We start from the raw sequence: 18,691 nt of genomic DNA on the forward strand, positions 1-18,691 counted from the left end.
TGACTTGTCTCAATCAATATGTGAACCATGGATAATTGAAATCCCTTCTTGCCCCTTTTCTAGGTGTCCTGCCTAATAAAGAGATGGGAATCGGGTCTTCCAGAGTGGGACGATTCCATCTGTCATAGATGGCCATCCTCTGATGAGACAAATTGCAATGCTGCAATGGGTCTCTCGCCACTCCTTAGTAAAGGACCATAGGTGATTATTTTAGTCTACTTTAGTGAACATCTCCCGGGGTGGAAGCACAAGGGACAGAGAAAATCAGGCCTTCAGCTGGACCACTGCTGCTCAGCAGTACCAGGCTCCTGGGACTGAGGGAACGCATGGCAACCTGACAGCACTGCTGAGAGACAGCTCTGTGCAGGAGCAGCTGCTCTGCAAAGGGCAGCAGGGCTCTGGGCACTGCCTGCTATTGCTGACACACATCAGACAAGGCAAAGAGAAGTGAAAGGGAGTGTGGAGTGGGAGGACAGAGGAGAGCTCATTGTGGGAGAAATCTTCACAGCCGTTTGCGTGGTAAGCCTCTGGCTGCAGGGCCAAACTACAGAGGTTCCTGGAGGGGTCTTCTAAACCCAGCCCATGACTGATAGTTTTCTTAAGGATTGCTCTCCTGGCTTCTCCAGAGTGGAGGAGGGCATTCCCTGACGCACCATCACAGGGACAGGGTGTCCTGCTACCTTCTCCCAGGGACAGCTGCAGGGGTGTGACGCCGGAGTGTGCCACAGCTCTGCCCAGAGCTGTAATTCAGAGCACTCCAGGGTGCTGCGTGCCCGGGGCAGGGACTCTGCTGCCTGCGAGGGTCAGCACTCAGCCTGCCCAGGGAACTCCCCACAGCACTGTGGGGAGAAGCTCAGGGTGGAAGGAGAGGGAAAGGAAGGTGTTTTCCTTCTAGGGTGTGTGCTTTCGATTCCCTAATTTTGTCAGGAGTAAAACAGGAAAGAGTTTTCTGAAAAATCTGAGACTCCTAAACCTTCACTCTCAGAGAGCAATAGGTCTGTCAGAAAGCTCAGCAAACCCCTTCAGCCCCACCTCAGCCTACAGACAGCACCAGCACCACCTTTATGGCCTTGTCAGGGGTTTCCTGACCTGCTCCACAGCACCTTTGAGCACAGCAATGCCTCTGCCCAGTGCCCTGTCCCAGGCAGTCTCTGCAGGGCAGAGCTGAGCACGCAGAGGATGGGATGGGGTCTGTGAGCACTGGCAGGGAAAAGACAGTGGGACAGAGAAAGAGCTGCCAGCAGGGACAGCTGCAGGCAGCAGAGACGGGCAGGGAATGAGAGGGAACTGCGAACAGAATCACCACGGGAGGATGCATTTGGGCAAGTCACAGTCAGTCCCTCTGATGAAGACACCTTCCTCTGAGCCACTCTCCTGTGTCTCCACTCCCACCCAGCAGAGCCTCTGCCCTGACAGCCATGGAGTCCAGAGCATGAGCCGCCTCCTCTGCAGCCAGACCTGCAGCAGAGGAGAGGGGCATCTCTCCTGCCACGGGCCCATTTCATGCTGCCTGACAAAGGGGCTGAGAGCGACCACCCTGCCAGGTCCCTGTCTGCCACGTGGCATGTCCAGCTGGGTAAGATGAAAGCTTTCCCGAATGCCCATCTGTCTCTCTCTCCTTGCCTCCCTTGGCAGCAGGATCACTGTGTTGCTCCTTGTTTCCCCTCCTGTGCTTGCTGCTCCTGGTCTTCTCTTGGGCTTTCTGGGGTTGGGGTGCTTCAGCTGCAGTTCAGACACCTGCCCTGCAAGTTGTGCAAGAGGGATCTGCGTAGGAGTAAGCTGTTCCCAGCCCCCCTGAAACCTTTGGGGCAACAGAAAATGCGATCTGTGGGACGGGCAAATTAGTTGACCTTGTCATGCTCTTCATCACTTTCTCCATAGCTGGCCTGAGAGAGAGGAATTTGGAAATCTTCCCTTAAAATCTGAATTCCCCCACTCTCAGCTCAATGCAGTTTCTTTCTGAGAGAAACTTGTGACTGTGAGTGTCCTTTAGCTGAGAGGTGCAAGCGCAAGGCCAAGAGGGGCAAGACTCATTGACAGACCAGATCCCGTGACTTTGCACAAAGTCACGGTGAGCCCTTTTTTTCCTCTTGGGATGCACAAATGCTCATCCTCAGAGCAACTGAACTGCCACAGATTTCTACCCTGTCAAAGAATGCTCCCACAGTGAGAGGGAGATATCTAAAAGCTAAATCATTATCTAATCAGACTTTCCCACTGAAGACTCTATTTCAGAGAAAATGGTGTCGAAATATTGAGCAGCCTTTCCACATAAAGAATAGATATAATCTGCTGCAGGATGTGCACATCAGAGCTAGCCACTTCCCACTCCCACTGCAGAGAAAGAGAGCAGATGGTAAATTGGCGTGAGCAGAGGGTCTATCTCGTTGGAGTGGAGACATCCAGAAAGGGTCAGGCACCCCCTGCCTTCACGTGAGTTTCCCTCCCTTGCTAGAAGGAGCTGGTGTGGCTGCTTCAGATACAAACGCCTCTGTTCATCCCTCACAAGGATTTTCCCTTTCCGAGACAGCTGACATGAGAGCTTGTCAGCGTCCTATACTCTCTGACCAGGTTCTTTTAGATATTCCACACATGGAGGGTGTAATGTTTAATATCAAAATTTACTTCTTTGCAGATATTTGACGTTACACGGGATTTTTGATTCAGCAGAGTGATACAGCAATATACTGAAATCACAATACAAGTGTCAGTTACACTTAGCGAAATACAGCAACTGCAGTATACAGTTCAATCACAATACCAGTGTGATCCCCATTACTGGTCTCTATATGCTCACCGTCACAACGCTGGGCATCCCCGATCGTGGGGAAGGAATACGTGGGCTGAAACCAGCTCAATCACGTTGCTCTTTTCCAAGTTCTTTTGCTAGTTGTTCAGTTTTTATACTTTGTGTTGGGCTGAGCCATGTATACACTCCCCCTCCCATGCTGGTCTGGCTAACTCAGGGAGACATTCACACTCTTTTGATGAATTCAGGGGGAAACATTTACACCAGCTGATCCACTCAGCTGGGGTGTAGTCAGCTGATCTGCTCAACTGACATAGCTGTTTCCCTAAAACAAAGCTTACCCTCCAGTCCTGGTCCCCTTTGCCGTGAGATAAAGCTGGCTTTCTGTGCAACCGCTGTGGTCAGTCACACCCTACCTCATGCCCTGAGCTTCATGGGCACATCACCCTTGCCCATCTCCCCGGAGCTTTCTTCCATGGCAGGGGTATATTGGTTGGTCAAAGTGCTATATTCATCTCTCATCATGGTAAACAGAGAATATTCTCACCAGGCCACTAGACTGAGTCACCTTAGCTCAGCTCGTGGCACCCAAGCCCCTCCTATCCCCACCAAATAACTGGAAATGTTTGTCACCTTCCTCCGTTTACAACCCTAGCAAAGCAGGACTGACTCCTCTGGAAATGATTAGCAGAGGCCCCTGGTCTGCACGGCACACTCAGCCAGCTCAAACCAGAGCTCCAGACAGGGACCTGATCGAAGGTAAAGAAGAGAGGAAAAGTGGGAGGTTCTATGAGAAAGGCAAAAGATTTGGCTCACAGAAGACTGCTCTACTTTGTCACTGTCTTTTCCTCCTTGGACAGATCCCCATGCCCAGGGTCAGCAAACGTCCAACGGCAGCTCCTTCACTGAGTTCCTCCTCCTGGCATTTGCAGACACCCGGCAGCTGCAGCTCTTGCACTTCTCCCTCTTCCTGGGCATCTACCTGGCTGCCCTCCTGGGCAACGGCCTCATCATCACAGCCGTAGCCTGCGACCACCGCCTCCACACCCCCATGTACTTCTTCCTCCTCAACCTCTCCCTCCTTGACCTTGGCACCATCTCCACCACTGTCCCCAAATCCATGGCCAATTCCCTGTGGGACACCAGGGCCATTTCCGACTCAGGATGTGCTGCCCAGGTCTTTCATTTTACTTTTCTCTTGTCGACTGAGTATTCTGTTCTCACTGTCATGGCCTATGATCGCTACGTGGCCATCTGCAAGCCCCTGCACTATGGGACCATCATGGGCAGCAGAGCGTGTGTCAAAATGGCAGCAGCTGCCTGGGCCAGTGGGTTTCTCAATGCTCTCCTGCACACTGCCAACACATTTTCAATACCACTCTGCCAAGGCAATATCCTGGAGCAGTTCTTCTGTGAAATTCCCCAGATCCTCAAGCTCTCCTGCTCAAACTCCTACCTCAGGGAAATTGGGGCTCTTGTGCTTACTCTTTGTTCAGGCTTCGGGTGTTTCGTCTGCATTGTGGTGTCCTACGTGCAGATCTTCACTGCTGTGCTGAGGATCCCCTCTGAGCAGGGACAGCACAAAGCCTTTTCCATGTGCCTTCCTCACCTGGCTGTGGTCTCCCTGTTTGTCAGCACTATCATATTTGCCTACCTGAAGCCCCCCTCCATCTCCTCCCCAGCTCTGGATCTGGTGGTGGCTGTTTTGTACACAGTGGTGCCTCCAGCAGTGAACCCCCTCATCTACAGCATGAGGAACAGGGAGCTCAGGGATGCCCTGAAGAAACTGATTCAACTGCTGCTACTTCAGCAGCAATAAGCTGCCCACCTCTCCTCACAAGTGATTTCCAGTTTATCTCAGGCAACTCTTGTGCTTTGTGCATTCTGTCTGTGACAGTCATTTGCACACAAACATTTGAATTCATCCCACTTTTGCAGAGGCACAAACCCTGTCTGTCAAATTGATTAGTCAATGGGGATTGAATTTGGACACTGACTCATTTTAATACAAATGTCCTTGTTTTCCCATGATGCAATAATGGAAAATTTTCAGGAAGGTTGTGAATCCCTGAAGAAATATTCATCTACCCCTTAAGCTGGTGTACCACTGCTTTGTCTGTTATGCTATGGATATCATCTCAGCAGTCTTTCACGTATTTCCCCATGTCCTCATTAAATCGATCATTTCTAAAGTCATCTTTGCAGCAGACTATCTGGGCATAGGCACTTTCCCTTGTTTTCCACTTTTTCTTCTCTCCTTTCTCTTCATTCATTCAGATCTCTCTCCTCTCTCTCGGTGCTGCTCTGAGCTTCAGGAAGTGCAAAAATTGCCTCATCTTTCAGGAGTCTAATTGCCTATTTAGCCAACATCTTAGTTGTGTTTTCTCTCTATCTTATCAATCTGTCTGAAACATTTCTACTAAGGCTATCCCTTGTGGAAAGTGGACCTCACTGGAGGCAGCCTGGACTTGAAACACAGTTCAGGAGTTAATTTTCCTTTTCAATAAACTCCATCATGTTTAATTTTTGTTTGATGTCAATTAAGAAAAACCCTTCTGTGTGTATTTGCAGCTGGTTCTCTAAGGAGAACTCGTTAGGGCTTTTTGCACTGTAATGAACCCTCGGGGTACTTGGTGCTGAGTCTATGAATGTCAGATTCTGAGAGGAGAGTGAAGCAACCACTCAGGAAGTTGAATTCAGCAGGAAATCACAAATTTTCTTGGAGTGTTAATGAGTCCCCCTGAGGGCCATTACTCACAAAGCCTCTCCAAGGGCTGATTAGAGCAGAGGCAGTTGTTACAGATAGATAAAGAAAATGTGCAGGTAGCTCTCATGCCTAGAAAACTTGGATAAGTTTTATCGTACCACATGGCCAAGCACTGACACCCAGCCCCTGAGTAGGGTGATGCTTTCTCTGACGCTTTGCTCAGGGCTCTTTGTGGGGGCAGTGTGAGGGTGGGGGTGTGCCACGCTGAGTTAGGTGCAATGAGATGGCACGTCCCAGGCCCCCCCAGCAGGAAGAGGAAACAAGGCCCCAGTGCTGCAAAGAAATGGTGTCTTCTGGCAGGCCTCGATGGCAGATACAGGAGCCATACACAAGAGCACAAACAGAAGCTGTCAGAAGCTTTCAGCCTTGGCAGTGCCCTGGCCTTCTCCACCAGAGCCTGTCCTACACTGTCCCATGCTTGAGCCAGTTACACTGCAGCCTGTAGACACCCAGCCTGCTTCCCCACCTTGCTCTCGCCCAGGGATCTGCCCACCTTTACTGATGTGTCTCTAACCTCCCTTGTTTTTCCTTGAAACACAAAGCTGGGGGCACAGACTCCCTCTGCCTGACCTCTTGTACCACAGCACTACCCGTCAAGGGAAATTTCTTTCTCTAACATCCATTCTGAACCTCTCAAGCTGAAGATTATGGCTGTTTCCCCTTCTCATGCTGTTTCCCACCACCAAGAATAGGGCCACCATCTCTGAAAGCACGCTTCAAGCATTCACAAGCTACTACTCTACTGCCCTTACCCTCTGCTTCATGAGGATAATGGAGCCCAGGTCCCTCGTCCTCCCTGTACAGCTCATGTGCTGCAGGCAACAAGCCCCATCTTGGCAGACCTCCTCTGCACACTCTCCAGGTCCTCCCCATTCCTCCAGCACTGGGTATACCACACGTGGACGCACGATTCCAGATGTGGCCACTCTTGTGCTGAGTGGAGGGCGATAATAACTGTCCTTGTCTGGGGGGGCACACGCTTCCTAATGCAGCCCAACATGCAGCTGGTCTGATCTGCAGTGAGCATGCACCACGGGCTCATATGGCATCCCTCATGATGTCCAGGCCCTTCTCCTCAGGGTCACCCCACCAAGGCCCAACCTGCCGCTTCTCCTTGCACATCTTCAGGAGGTTTCTCTTGGCCTAATCTCCAACCTTCTCAAGGTCCCTCTCAGCTCAAGCTCCTTTGTGTCAGCTGTGAATGTGTGCGTGCAGATGCCTCATCCTATCTCGCCATGCCTCTGACAGGATAACAGCATGACCAACTGCAGGACACCATAGATAATAAAGGCCATGCTGTTCTAAAGGAACTGCCAGAAACAGTTGAAATGAGCATGGCAGCCATCTCAGAGAAGCCAAAGGAAGGTACAAAGCAAGCAAGACCAGGGTCAAGGGGTAAACAGAGGTATGCTGGTTGCATGGGAGGAGATTAGGGTGGTAAAAGAAAAGGGCTTGTAAGGTGAAAAGAGGGGAAAATGCAATAAAAGGTGAAACCAATGAAATATTAGGGCCACCTGGGGACACTGGCCAAGGAGCTCTGAATGTGAACTGCTCTGACCAGAGCAGGACAAGACACATGCAGTTGATGTGCTCATACTTTTGTCTGATGTACTTCCATGGCCATGGGGAAGCTGAATGTTTTCCCTAAGGTCAACAAGGGAAGACCCAGGGTGGAAGGAAATGCCAAATCATTCAGGCTGGAAGGGACCTCTGGTTGTCTCTAGCCCAACGTGCTTCTCACAGCAGGCTCAGCTGTCAGCTCCAAGCAGGTTGCTGAGGGCTTTAGTCATTTAGGACTTGAAAACCTCTGAGGATGGAGATGGCACAATTTCTCTGGGCAACCTGCCCCAGTGCTTCACTGTTTGGATGGGTAAAATGTTTGCCCTAATTCCCAGCCTGAACCTCTCTTGTTTCAGCTCATGCCTCATCCTGGGCCTCCTCCTCCCATGATGCACAATGGTGAAGAGGCTGGCTCCATCTTCCTGATGACCTCCTGGTAGGTATGGGCAGGCTGTTATTAGGTCTGCCCAAAGCCTCCTCTTCTCCAGGCTGAACAAAGACAGCTCCCTCAGCCTCCCACAGCGACGAAGTCAAGTTTACAAATGTGTGCCTAGGTTGTTTAATGGATCTCCCAATCCTTCTGGATTTTACAGGATCTGCAGAGGACCTTAGGGCTGTTAGAGTGCAACCACCCTCATGCCATGACTTTCTGCATATGGCTTTCTCACACTCATTTGGCATCATGTTGTAGTGTGCAGGTGCTGTAGATGGTGAGGAGGACAAGCAGTCATTCATAATTAAAAAGAGGTAACCTCGCACCACGAGGGAGGCCTGGCTCTGGGGATGCCATGCGTGGTGCTAAAACACATGCAGAAAAGGAATTCAGGAGTTCAAGAATCACAGTAGCTATCACCAGAGATGCCAGAATCACCCATCCATGTCAGTTGGAAGCGACCTTGGGAGGTCTCTAGTCCAACCTCCTGCTCCCATCAGGATCAGCACTAAAGTCACATCAGGTTCCTCTGGGCTTTTTCCAACAGGGTCCTCCAAGAACAGGTGGTCCATAAGCTCTTCAGATGCTTCATTATCCTCATGGATTTTTTTCTCCCTGCTATCCCATCTTAGTTTGTAACCATTTCCTCTCATTCTTCTGTGATGAATCCCTGTAAAAGCCTGGTTCGCTATGGGTGGCCACCTTGAGTTGGGAAGCTGCTAAGAGTCACCCCAAAAGCCTTCCCTTCTCCAGGCTGAACAAACGTCACTGCAGCCTCTCCTCCCAGGCCAAATGCTCCAGTCTCCAAGCACCTTGGGGGCCTGTCCCTGAAATCATCAGAATGATCAACAGCATTCTTCTGCACGGGGCCCCAACTGGATGCAGCATCTGGATGTGCTAGTAGTACAGTAGAGGGGGATAGTCTTTTCCCTTGCTCTCCTGGCTTTGTTCTGGTTCATGCAGGCCAGGATGCTGTGGCTTCCATTGCTGCCAAGGAATGCTGCTGGCTCATGTTCAGTTCGCTGCCCACAGAGACTCCCAGGTCCTTCTCCTCAGAGCTTCTGCCCAGCCAGGGACTCCTCACTCTGTACCACTGCAGGGTGTTGGTCTATCCGAGGGGCATTTGTCCTTCTTGAATTTCACAAAGATCCTGACAGCCCATTCCTCCTCCTGGCTGAGGTCCCTCTGAATGGCAGCCCTCAAGCATGGGACCGTTCTGCCCCATTAGGTGTCATCTTAAATGTGATGAGAATTGCCTCCTCCAGGTCACTGATGCACCTGTTTAGACAGGTCAGGTGGCAGTATAGACCTCTGCCCCCTCCACTTGTCAGCAACTTCCAGGGAAAGAATGACCCATTCAAATAAATCCTCTGAGCTCCATCATCCAACCAGCTTTCCACCCATCTGGTTGTCTACTCAGCCTACTGTAATGTCTTTCTTGTATACAAGAACGTGGTGGAAGACAGCATCAAATACCTTGCTTAAAGTCAGGGAAAGTGACCTCCACTACTCTCTGCTCCTCCACAGTACAGGTCTTGTTTTCACAGAAGGCAATCAGGTTGGTCAGGAACAATTCCCCTTCAGTTAATCTATGCGGACTCTTCCAAGTCGCCTTCTTCTCCTTCATGTGCCCAGAAAGGTGATCTAAGATGAACTGCTCCATGACATACTCCTCACTCAAGTGAGGTGGAATGGCCTGCAGCTCCCCAGGTTGTTCTTGTGGCCTTTGTTGAAAATGGACACAACATATTCCTTTTTCTGGCCATTGGGACCTGCCCCGATCTCCACAACCTTTCCAAGATGAGCCTGGTTGTGAGAGTGGTCAGCCCTCTCAAAGTCCTGACACCCTCCAGAAACCTCCTAGACTGCTTGCACTCTGCTGTGACAGGGTGATGCAATTCCCTGCACAAGAACCAGGCCCTGTGATCCACAGGCTTCCTCAGGTTGATTAAAGGAGATGCAGCCACCTCCTCTCCCTCATCAGGTGGTCTGAAACTCATGCGCACCCACAAGATCTCACCCAGGCCCTTGTCCATCCCAAAGAAAAGAGCTCCATACATCTGAGCTGCCCCTTCACACAAAGGGCATCCTCCCTCCTCATCTTCCCCAACAATCTCTCCTGAAGAGCTTGTACCCTGCCATCACAGCCCTCCAGTCGTGTGGGTGATTCTGCCTCATTTCAGTGATTCCAGCCATGTGGCAGCACTGTGAAAGCTTGTGCATCTCCATCTGCTCCTGTCTGTGCCCCAGGCTGAAGACATTCACATATATTTGGGCTGCAGAGCCTCAGCTATGGCACAGAGCGCACATTTATAATGGTGATACCTGTTACCAAGAGCCAAGGACACCGTGTATGCAGTGGCCCCACTTCAGAGCAGGGACTCTGCTGTCATAGAGAGCAGGTGGCCATGCAATGGTGAAAGAGGTTCCCACTGAGAGAGCAAACCCTGCAGTGCCAAAGGTGAGGGGGAAACAGAGCTGGACAGTACACGAATGGTGGGAGAGGGGTTTGTTGTCCAAGCTGCCTCTGCAGCACGGTGGGGCCTGTGACAGAGGTGACCTGATCTCCAGGAGGGACAAGGTGCCACTGAGAAAGTCCCTGGGCCTGGACGGCCTGGCATCCAGACACCCTGTGGACATCATTAGCACAGTCCTCGTTGATATCATCTGGGGGCAAGAAAAGATTCAGAGCAAGGAGAGTTACAAGTTTGCAAGAGTGCAGGGACATGAGCGGAGACCTTGGTATGATGGGCCTCCATTAATGCAGCTTGCTTGAATGTGGACAGGAAGGCCTTGGCCTGAAGGCAGCAGTGGGATTCAGGTGTTTGGTCACAGGCTGGAAATCTGAGGTGCCCCGCAACACTTGCCCAGCAACCATTGCAAAAGGGCCTGTTTTTCCTGTAGGTCCCATGTGGTACCTGCTAGAAACGTGTGGTATGCTGGACACTCTAGGCTTATATGCTCTCAACCTCGTAAACCGTTACACGGACCAAAGTGCAGTTAATAAGCATTTCTCATGCCCTACGTGGTGAGAACAGCCTCGGGTTCACTACAGGAACCTGGAAAGGGGTCAATGGAGTGAACCAGCAGACTTAAAAATATGGGGGAAAGGTTATGCTTGTGTCTCCACAGGTAATGGGCCTCGTTGGATGCCTGCACGGCTGATTCGACTTGTTGACGCATCCCCCGAAACACCAAACGAGGACTGAGAGCCAGTTAAGATGAGCCCATGTCGGGACATTTTCTGGCAATGTCTGCCTGCCTCGTGCAGGGTCAATATCGATTCATAAAAGCTTATGGCGACTACATGACCTTACGAATAAGTTGTAGATAGAATCAGAGTGGAACCCTTTTGAGGGACAGGACTGGATGTGGGTTCAGGAAGGTACTGGTGTGTGGATTGGTAATCTTGCTAAGATTTCTAGCCCTTGCCATCTATCTCCCCTGCTTAATAAGCCTTATGCAGAGAATGACTCGAAGGACTTTGCATCAAGTACTTGCTGTGCAAATACACACTGGACTGGCAATATTTGGTTTAAAAAATGAAAAAGGGGGAGATGTATGGGCAGACAGCGAGGGATTGGACAAGACAGAGTTAAGGAGCCGAAAGCCTTGGGAGGAATAAATAGCAGTATGTGGATAAGGAAGTAGCCGCACAGAATGAGAAGGAGTGATGATGGGAACATGACCTTTGGGAAAGTACAACGTGGTGCTTACAAGGGGAGTGGAAAGTACCATAGATCACTGTGGGAAGTACCGACCCGGGCATATAGAGCATATATAAAGGGCTTGCTTGCTTGAATAAAGTTGATTCTGATCCAGCACATCGGAGTCCGTGAATCAGACAGACACAGGACACCTTGCTGGTGGGGGCTGAAGCCAAGGGACTGAGTTCCCCAGACCTATCTACCTCTGCTGTTACCAGATTGCCTGCCCCAGTCCTCAGCCATGGGCCCACATTTCCCTTGTTCATGCTTTTACTCTTACTGAAGCAATAGCAGATCATCTTTTTTGCCCTTGACATCCCTTGCAGGCATCAATCCTAAAGGCGCTTTGGCTTTCCTAACAGCTTCCCTACTTCCCTGGACAACATTTCTCACTTCCTCCTTTGCCGCCTCTCCCTGCTTTCTGTTCCTGTGTGCTGCCTTTTTGTACTGTTGTTCGGTTGTGAGTTCCCTGTTCAGCCGCTCTGTCTCCTGAGATCTCTGCTTGCTCTCCTGGGCATCAGTATGGGCCATTCTTGAGCTTAGAGGATGCTGTCCTGAAAGACCTGCCAACTTTCTTGAGTTCCTCTGCCCTTCAGAGCTGCCTACCACAGGATCCCTCTACCAGTAGGTCCAAGTCTGCTCCTCTGACATCCAGAGTGTGGACTCTGCTACTCTTCCTGCTCATTCCCCTCAGGATCTGGAACGCCTCTGTCTCATGGCCACTGCAGGCAAGGCTGATACTGGTTATCACAGCCCTCATCAGTTCTTCCTTGTTGGCAGGTTCCAGGTCCAGGAAAGTGTCACCCTTGGTGATCTATCAGGCTTCGCTGTGCTAAGAAGTTGTCCTCCACACCTTCCAGAATCCTCCAGGACTCTTTGCAGCCTGCTACATTGCCCTCCCACTGAATGTCTGGGAGATTCAAGTCCCCCCATAAGAACTGGGGTCTGTGATCCACAGACTTCCTCAGGCTGCTCTAAGCCTTTGCAGTTCTGCAACAGCTTGTGCATCTCCACTTCCTCTTCTTTGTGCCCCAGGCTTTGTGCATTTGTGTACATCTGGGCTGCAGAACCTCAGCTTTGGCACCAGGGCTGAGCGCAGACTTGTCATGGTGATACCTGTTGCCAAGCCAGAAAAAAAGAGAGCTGGCCATGCAGCTGTGGCAGGAGAGGTGCTTGGTTCCTGAGCTGACTCTGCAGCACCTTGGGGCCTGTGATGGAGGTGGCCAGATCTCCGGGAAAGACAAGGTGCCACTGAGAAAGTCCCTGGGCCTGAAGAGCCTGCAAGCCAGGCACACTGTGGCTGCATCATTAGCACCGTCGCTGTTCATAGCATGAGGGCTGAGAAAAGGTTTAGGGAGAGAAGAACTAGTGGGGTTTGAAAGTGTAGGTCTGTGTGTGGAGACCTTGGTGTGACGTGCCTTCCATCTTTGCAGCATGCTCGGATGTAGATGGGATGGACTTTGCCTAAAGGCAGTGGTGGGATTCCCTTGTTTGGGAACAGTTAGGAAATGCGAGATGCCCTGGGGTGTTTGCCCAGCAACCACTCCAAAAGGGCAAGGACTTTTCCTGGAGGTCCTGTGCTGTACCTGCTAGAAACCTGGTGCTTGTGTTGGACACCCCGTGCATTGGACATGGCCCTGCAGGCCTCTTGTGATGGCATTAAAACAAGTGTATGCCCTGAACTGCATGAACTGCTTGCAATGTCGGGATCCACATATGTCTCAGATTCATAGTGAGCAGACCTCTTGCAGTAGTCGGCATCAAGTGTCATTTCAGATGGCCAAGGAGATTCTGCACCAGCTGAAGTCCTGGAAGGATATGGGTCTCATAATTGTTCCATCAGAGCAAGGAGAAAGTGGTACGTGTCTTGGACCACCTCTGGCCCTACAAATGTCCAAGGGGGTGTGTGTGTGTGTGTCCAGCTGAGTGCCTCCCTCCATCTCCCTTGATTCCAGTGGGAGCTTAAACAAGGAGCTGCCATGCAGACAGGCATTTTGTGCATGCTAGACTTGGGCAAGGGAATCCCACCTCCTGTGAGTTTGTGGAGAGCACGGGAGGGAACTCTATCCTGTTCCACCCCGGGGCTTCTCAGTGAGCACTCGATGTATTGATTAACTCCTCTAAATCATCCCTGAAGCATGAGCAAACCAACTCCCTTCTTGTGCCTGTGCTCTTCTGGGATGGGAGCAGGGCTTTCCAGAGTGGGACGTTTCCACCTCTCTTAGACAGCCATGCTCTGGTGAGACCAACTGCAATGCCAGAGTCAGTCTCTGCACTGTTTCGAGAGGGACCCTCGCTGATTATTTTCATCTACTTCAGTGGCTATTTCCCAGGGATGATCCTGCTGCCTTCCAGGAACTGTCAGCCCTGGAGCCCCAGGAAGGTCCCAAGGGTGCCCAGGGGACAGAGAAAGTCACGTCATCAGCTGGGCCTCTGCTCCTGAGCCGGGCTTGGCTCCTGGGGCTGCCAGAGCCCATGGCAACCTGGCAGGCGCTGCAGAGAGCCAGCTCTGTCCAAGTGCAGCTCCTTTTCCTGGAGAAGCTGGACTCTGGACACTGCCTGCAGGGGCCAGAATGAGATGGATATCTCCGAAGTTGAAGAGAGTGGGGAATCAGAGGTTGGCTGAGAGCTGCCTGCAGCGAGAAATCTTCCCAGCCCCTAACACAGTAAGTCTCTGGCTGCAGGGCAACATTGCTGCTGTGGCTGCCGGAGGCTTCCTCTGAAGCTGGCACCTTCCACAGCTGAGAGGGTCTGTCAGGGCGGCTCTGCCAGCTCCTCCTGTTTGGAGCAGGTGGTGCTTTAGAGCAGGGCTTCCCAGCCACACCGTCAGAGGGACAGGCCATCACGGCTACCTTCTGCCAGGGACGGTGCTGGGGTGTGAAGCCAGGGAGTGCCCCCAGGTGTGCGCGGGCTGTAATTGAGAGCAGTGTCCCTGCGACCCAGGGTGCTGTGTGCCCGGGGCAGGGACTCTGCCGCCTGCGAGGGTCAGCACTCAGCCTGCCCGGGGAGCTGCCCAGGGCGCTGCAGGGAGAAGCTCTGGGTGGAAGGAGCGACCCCGAGAAGGGTGGGTTCATCCTCCTGTTGAGAGGGTGCTGCGGGGGTCAGGGCTGCTCTCAGCTCTCGCTCACCCCCAGGATATTTCCAGGGGACCTTTTCAAGCAGCCAGCCATGGCCGGGGTTCCCTGAAAGAGAAGGACCTTTCCTGAGGCTCTGCTTTCAGTTTCCCACTCTTTACGGGAGGTGGGAGATGGTGGGGCAAGTGGGCAGGAAAGGAGCTGTGAGGTTTGGACAGGAGTCTGATACTCCCAGACCATTGCAGTGAGAGATCAAAAGGTTTCCGAGGGACCTCATTGCATCCTTTCACCCAGTGCTCTGCCTACAGAAAGCACCACCATCACCTTGCCTGGCCTCACCAGCGTTTGTCTGACCTGCTCCTTAGCACCTGCAAAGCCAGAGATGCCCCTGGGCAGTGCCCTGCTGCTGGGAGGTTTCTGCAGGGCAGGACTGAGTGCCCAGAGGGTGGGATGGGGTCTGTGAGCGCTGGCAGGGAAAAGAGATGGGGCAGAGAAACAGCTGCCAGGAGGAAAAGCTCCAGGCAGGGGAGATATGATCAGCGAGTGGGGGGAAAGTAAAGCCATAAATGCTGTGGGAGGGGGAATTAGGAAAACTCCCGGTCAGTCCCTGCAATGCAGACAACTTCCTCTCAGCAAGCCCCCCGTGTCTCCTCTCCCACCCAGCACAGCCTCTGCCCTCAAGGCCATGGGCTGCAGGGCAGGAGCCCCCTCCTCAGCAGCCTGAGCTGCAGCAGAGCAGAGGGGCATCTCTGTTGTGACGTGCCCATTTCCCACTGCACGGCAAAGGGGCTGAGAGTGACTGTGCTGCGATGCCACTGCCTGGGAGGTGGTGTGCAGAGCTGGGTGAGGGGAAGGCTTTCCTAACTGCCCGTCTGGCTCTCCCTCCTGGCTTTCCCTTTGCTGGCAGGGTCATGGTACTGCTGCTTGTTTCCTCTCCTCTCTGTGCTGCTCTGCTTCTTGCTGTCCTGCTCTCTGGGGTGAAGGAGAGGGGTTCAGCTGCAGTTAAGGCACTGACCCTGTGGGTCCTGCGTGGAGCTGTCTTCATGGCAGTGATGTGCCCAAGGCCCTTCTAACCTTCTAGGCAATGCATTTCATCTGATTGGGGAGTGATCTGACTCTCCCTTAAGGCTGCCCCCCCTCACCCTTCTTTAGATCTCTTGTCTCTCTGGGGTGTCCTGCCAGGCTGCAAGCTGCCCTCCACAAGACCTCAGCTCTGCCATAGCATAGCTGTGATAGCGGAGAGTCTTTGTGCTGGTCATGCAAGTCAGAAACCTCCTCACCTGCTCTGACGAGCTCTCCAGAGCACACTCTCCATGTCTGCTCTGAGAGAGAAGAATGGGGAAATCTTCCCTCTGGAGCTACATTCCTCCACTCTCACCTCAGCCCAGGTCCTTTCTTAGAGTAACTTGGGAGTGGGATTGTCCTTTAGCTGGGAGAGGGGCTAGCACAGGGCAGCGGGCAGCAAGACTCCTGCACAGTCCAGATCCCCTGACTCTGTCTGTAGTATATAGACACCGTGAGCCCTTTTCCTGCTGGGACACACAAGTTCTAATGCTGAGAGAAACAGAAATGCCAAAGATTTCTACTGCATCAAAGAATGCTCCCACAGTGTGACAGAGGCATCTAAAAACTCATAGAACATAAAAACATAGAATCAGATCCCTCCACTGCAGCCCACTTTCTGAATAAACTGTTGAAGGAGCTTTCCACAAAATGGGTGGCTGTAATCTGCTGCAGGGTGTGTACATCAGAGCTAGTCACGTCCCACTCCCATTGCAGAGCCTGGGGAAAGAGTGCAGAGGGTAAATTGATGTGAGGAGAGGGTCCCTCTCACTGGAACAGAGATGTCTAGAAAGGGTGGGGTCAGCCCCTTGCATTTACTCCAGTGTTTCTGTGGCTTGCTGGAGTGGGAGCTGATGGGGCTGACTCCGACACAGACACCTGTGTTCAGGAGGGCAAGGCTGGGGGAGATGAATCCCTCGCAAGGGTCTTCTCTTTCAGAGACAGCTGCCATGAGTGCTGTATTCATCTCTCACAAGGATTAAAAGAGGATATTCCCACTGGGTCACTGGACTGAATCCCTTTCACTCAGCTTGTGACAGCTGTCTCCAGGAATTCCCACCAAGTACATGGGGCAGTCTGACACCTCCATTTACAACCCCAGCAGAGCAGGACTGACTCCTCTAGAGTACCACACCCCGAGGGCCCTGCTTTGCACGGCACACTCAGCCAGCATAAACCAGCAATCAGAAAAGGGATCTGAATGAAGGGAGAGAAGAGAGGAAAGGTGGAGGTTTGTACTAAGAACAGTTTGGGCTTGGCTCAGAGAAAACTATTTAACTTATCAATGCCTCTTCCTCCTTGGACAGTATCCAAAGCTGAGAGGAAGCAAATGCCCAACAGCAGTTTCCTGGATGAGTTCCTCCTCCTGGCATTTGTGGACAAACGGGGGCTGCAGCTCTTGCACTTCTCCCTCTTCCTGGGCATCTACCTGGCTGCCCTCCTGGGCAACATCCTCATCATCACAGCCGTAGCCTGCGACCACCACCTCCACACCCCCATGTACTTCTTCCTCCTCAACCTCTCCCTCCTTGACCTTGGCACCATCTCCACCACTGTCCCCAAATCCATAACCAATTCCCTGTGGGACACCAGGGCCATTTCCTACTCGGGATGTGCTACCCAACTCTTTTTTTTTACCTTTTTCATTTTGGCTGAGTATTCTCTTCTCACAGTCATGGCCTACGATCGCTATGTTGCCATATGTAAACCCCTGCACTATAGGACCATCATGGGCAGCAGAGCTTGTGTCAAAATAGCATCAGCTGCCTGGGCCAGTGGGTTTCTCAGTGCGGTGCTGCACGCTGCTAACACATTTGGAGTAACATTCTGCCACGGCAATGCCCTGGGTCAGTTCTTCTGTGAAGTTCCTCAGATCCTCAAGCTCTCCTGCTCAGACTCCTACCTCAGGGAACTTGGGGTGCTTGTGGTTAGCGCCTGTTTAGGCTTTGGGTGTTTCATCTTCATTGTGGTGTCCTATGTGCAGATCTTCACTGCTGTGCTGAGGATCCCCTCTGAGCAGGGACAGCACAAAGCCCTTTCCATGTGCCTCCCTCACCTGGCTGTGGTCTCCCTGTTTGTCAGCACTGTCATATTTGCCCACCTGAAGCCCTCCTCCATCTCCTCCCCAGCTCTGGATCTGGTGGTGGCTGTTTTGTATTCGGTGGTGCCTCCAGCAGTGAACCCCCTCATCTACAGCATGAGGAACAGGGAGCTCAGGGATGCCCTGAAGAAACTGATTCACCTGCTTTTAGTGCAGCAGCAGTGAGCTGCCCATCCCTCTTCACAAGTGGTTTCTAAGTACCTCAGAAAACTCTTGTGCTTTGGGCATTCTTGCTGTGATCATCATGTTTGTGCAGAAGTGTTGGAATTCATCCCACTTCCTTACAGCCTAGTCTCTCTGACCCAGAGGTCTTCTGTAAATGTGTCTCTCACTGTGTTACAGCTGGCCTCTCTGTAATAAAAGCAGATTTCCCCAGTGCGGTGCTTGAAGCTTGGGCTCTCCTTCAAAAGCTGGAGCCAAGAATGTGCTCAGGGACTTTCCCCCTGAAAGGGCCTGGTGCTTTTCCGGGGCTCTCCCTGGGCTCAAGGCAATGAGCTTAGAGGTGATGTGTTAGGGAATGAGGGCTGGATTCAGCTCTCACTTGTGGGTGCCCAGTGCTCCTGGAGATGGTGAATGGTCAAGTGGTATCTCCCATAGGACACGGCTGGACACTGATGCCCATCCTTCTCAAAGGGAGTATGGATCCATCAGGAGAGCACAGGGCATCCCCAAGGGCACCATGTGCTTAGGGGTGGGCAGTGAATGGAGCTTCACAAAATCCAGTGGAGTCATCCAGAGGGAAAGGGCTAAAGCAGTGAATGTCCAGGCTAGTGAGAGCTCTGCAATCCCACGAGAGGCAGTGGGGACCAAGGACACCCAGGGAAGGGATCCTGCAGAGTGGTCCATGTCACCTTCAATGAAAAGCCATGGGCTGGATCTAGCGACACGCCTGAACACAGCCTGAGCCATTTGAAATGCCCTGTAATTGCTCAGAGCATCGTCCATGGCCACAGGGCAACAGATGTCTCGGTAGGGCGTTGTCAGGTGTAACGATGCCCATCCAGCTGGGTCTGCTTCCCACCCCCAACGCAATCACCGGTGCAGAGTCACCCTGTGGCCCCAGGGCACCACAGCCCACTTGCTCTGCTGAGCAGCACTGCCAGCTCGGAGCCCCACAGGGAGCACAGGGTTGGGTCCAGGAACAGCCAGGTGGGCAGCACTGATGCACTTCCCTGGGGAAAGACTCTCCCGGGAGCAGGGACATCCCTGGAAGAGCAAAGGAACAATTTTGTGCTGGC

General features: G+C 52.3%; 2 protein-coding genes across 2 annotated transcripts in view; both read left to right on the forward strand.

The window, feature by feature from the left end:
• The window catches only part of LOC135325871 (PIN2/TERF1-interacting telomerase inhibitor 1-like), a 266,502-nt gene that overhangs the window by 208,280 nt on the left and 39,531 nt on the right, over positions 1-18,691 (forward strand). The window lies entirely within an intron of this gene.
• On the forward strand, positions 3,642-4,538 carry LOC135325867 (olfactory receptor 14J1-like; the record flags this gene model as incomplete). Its single annotated transcript, XM_064503838.1, has 1 exon — positions 3,642-4,538. A coding segment is annotated over exon 1 (738 nt), but the record flags the coding sequence as incomplete, so codon positions are not given.

The sequence above is a fragment of the Dromaius novaehollandiae genome, unplaced genomic scaffold (genome assembly GCF_036370855.1).
Source record: "Dromaius novaehollandiae isolate bDroNov1 unplaced genomic scaffold, bDroNov1.hap1 HAP1_SCAFFOLD_30, whole genome shotgun sequence".
Taxonomy (NCBI): domain Eukaryota; kingdom Metazoa; phylum Chordata; class Aves; order Casuariiformes; family Dromaiidae; genus Dromaius; species Dromaius novaehollandiae.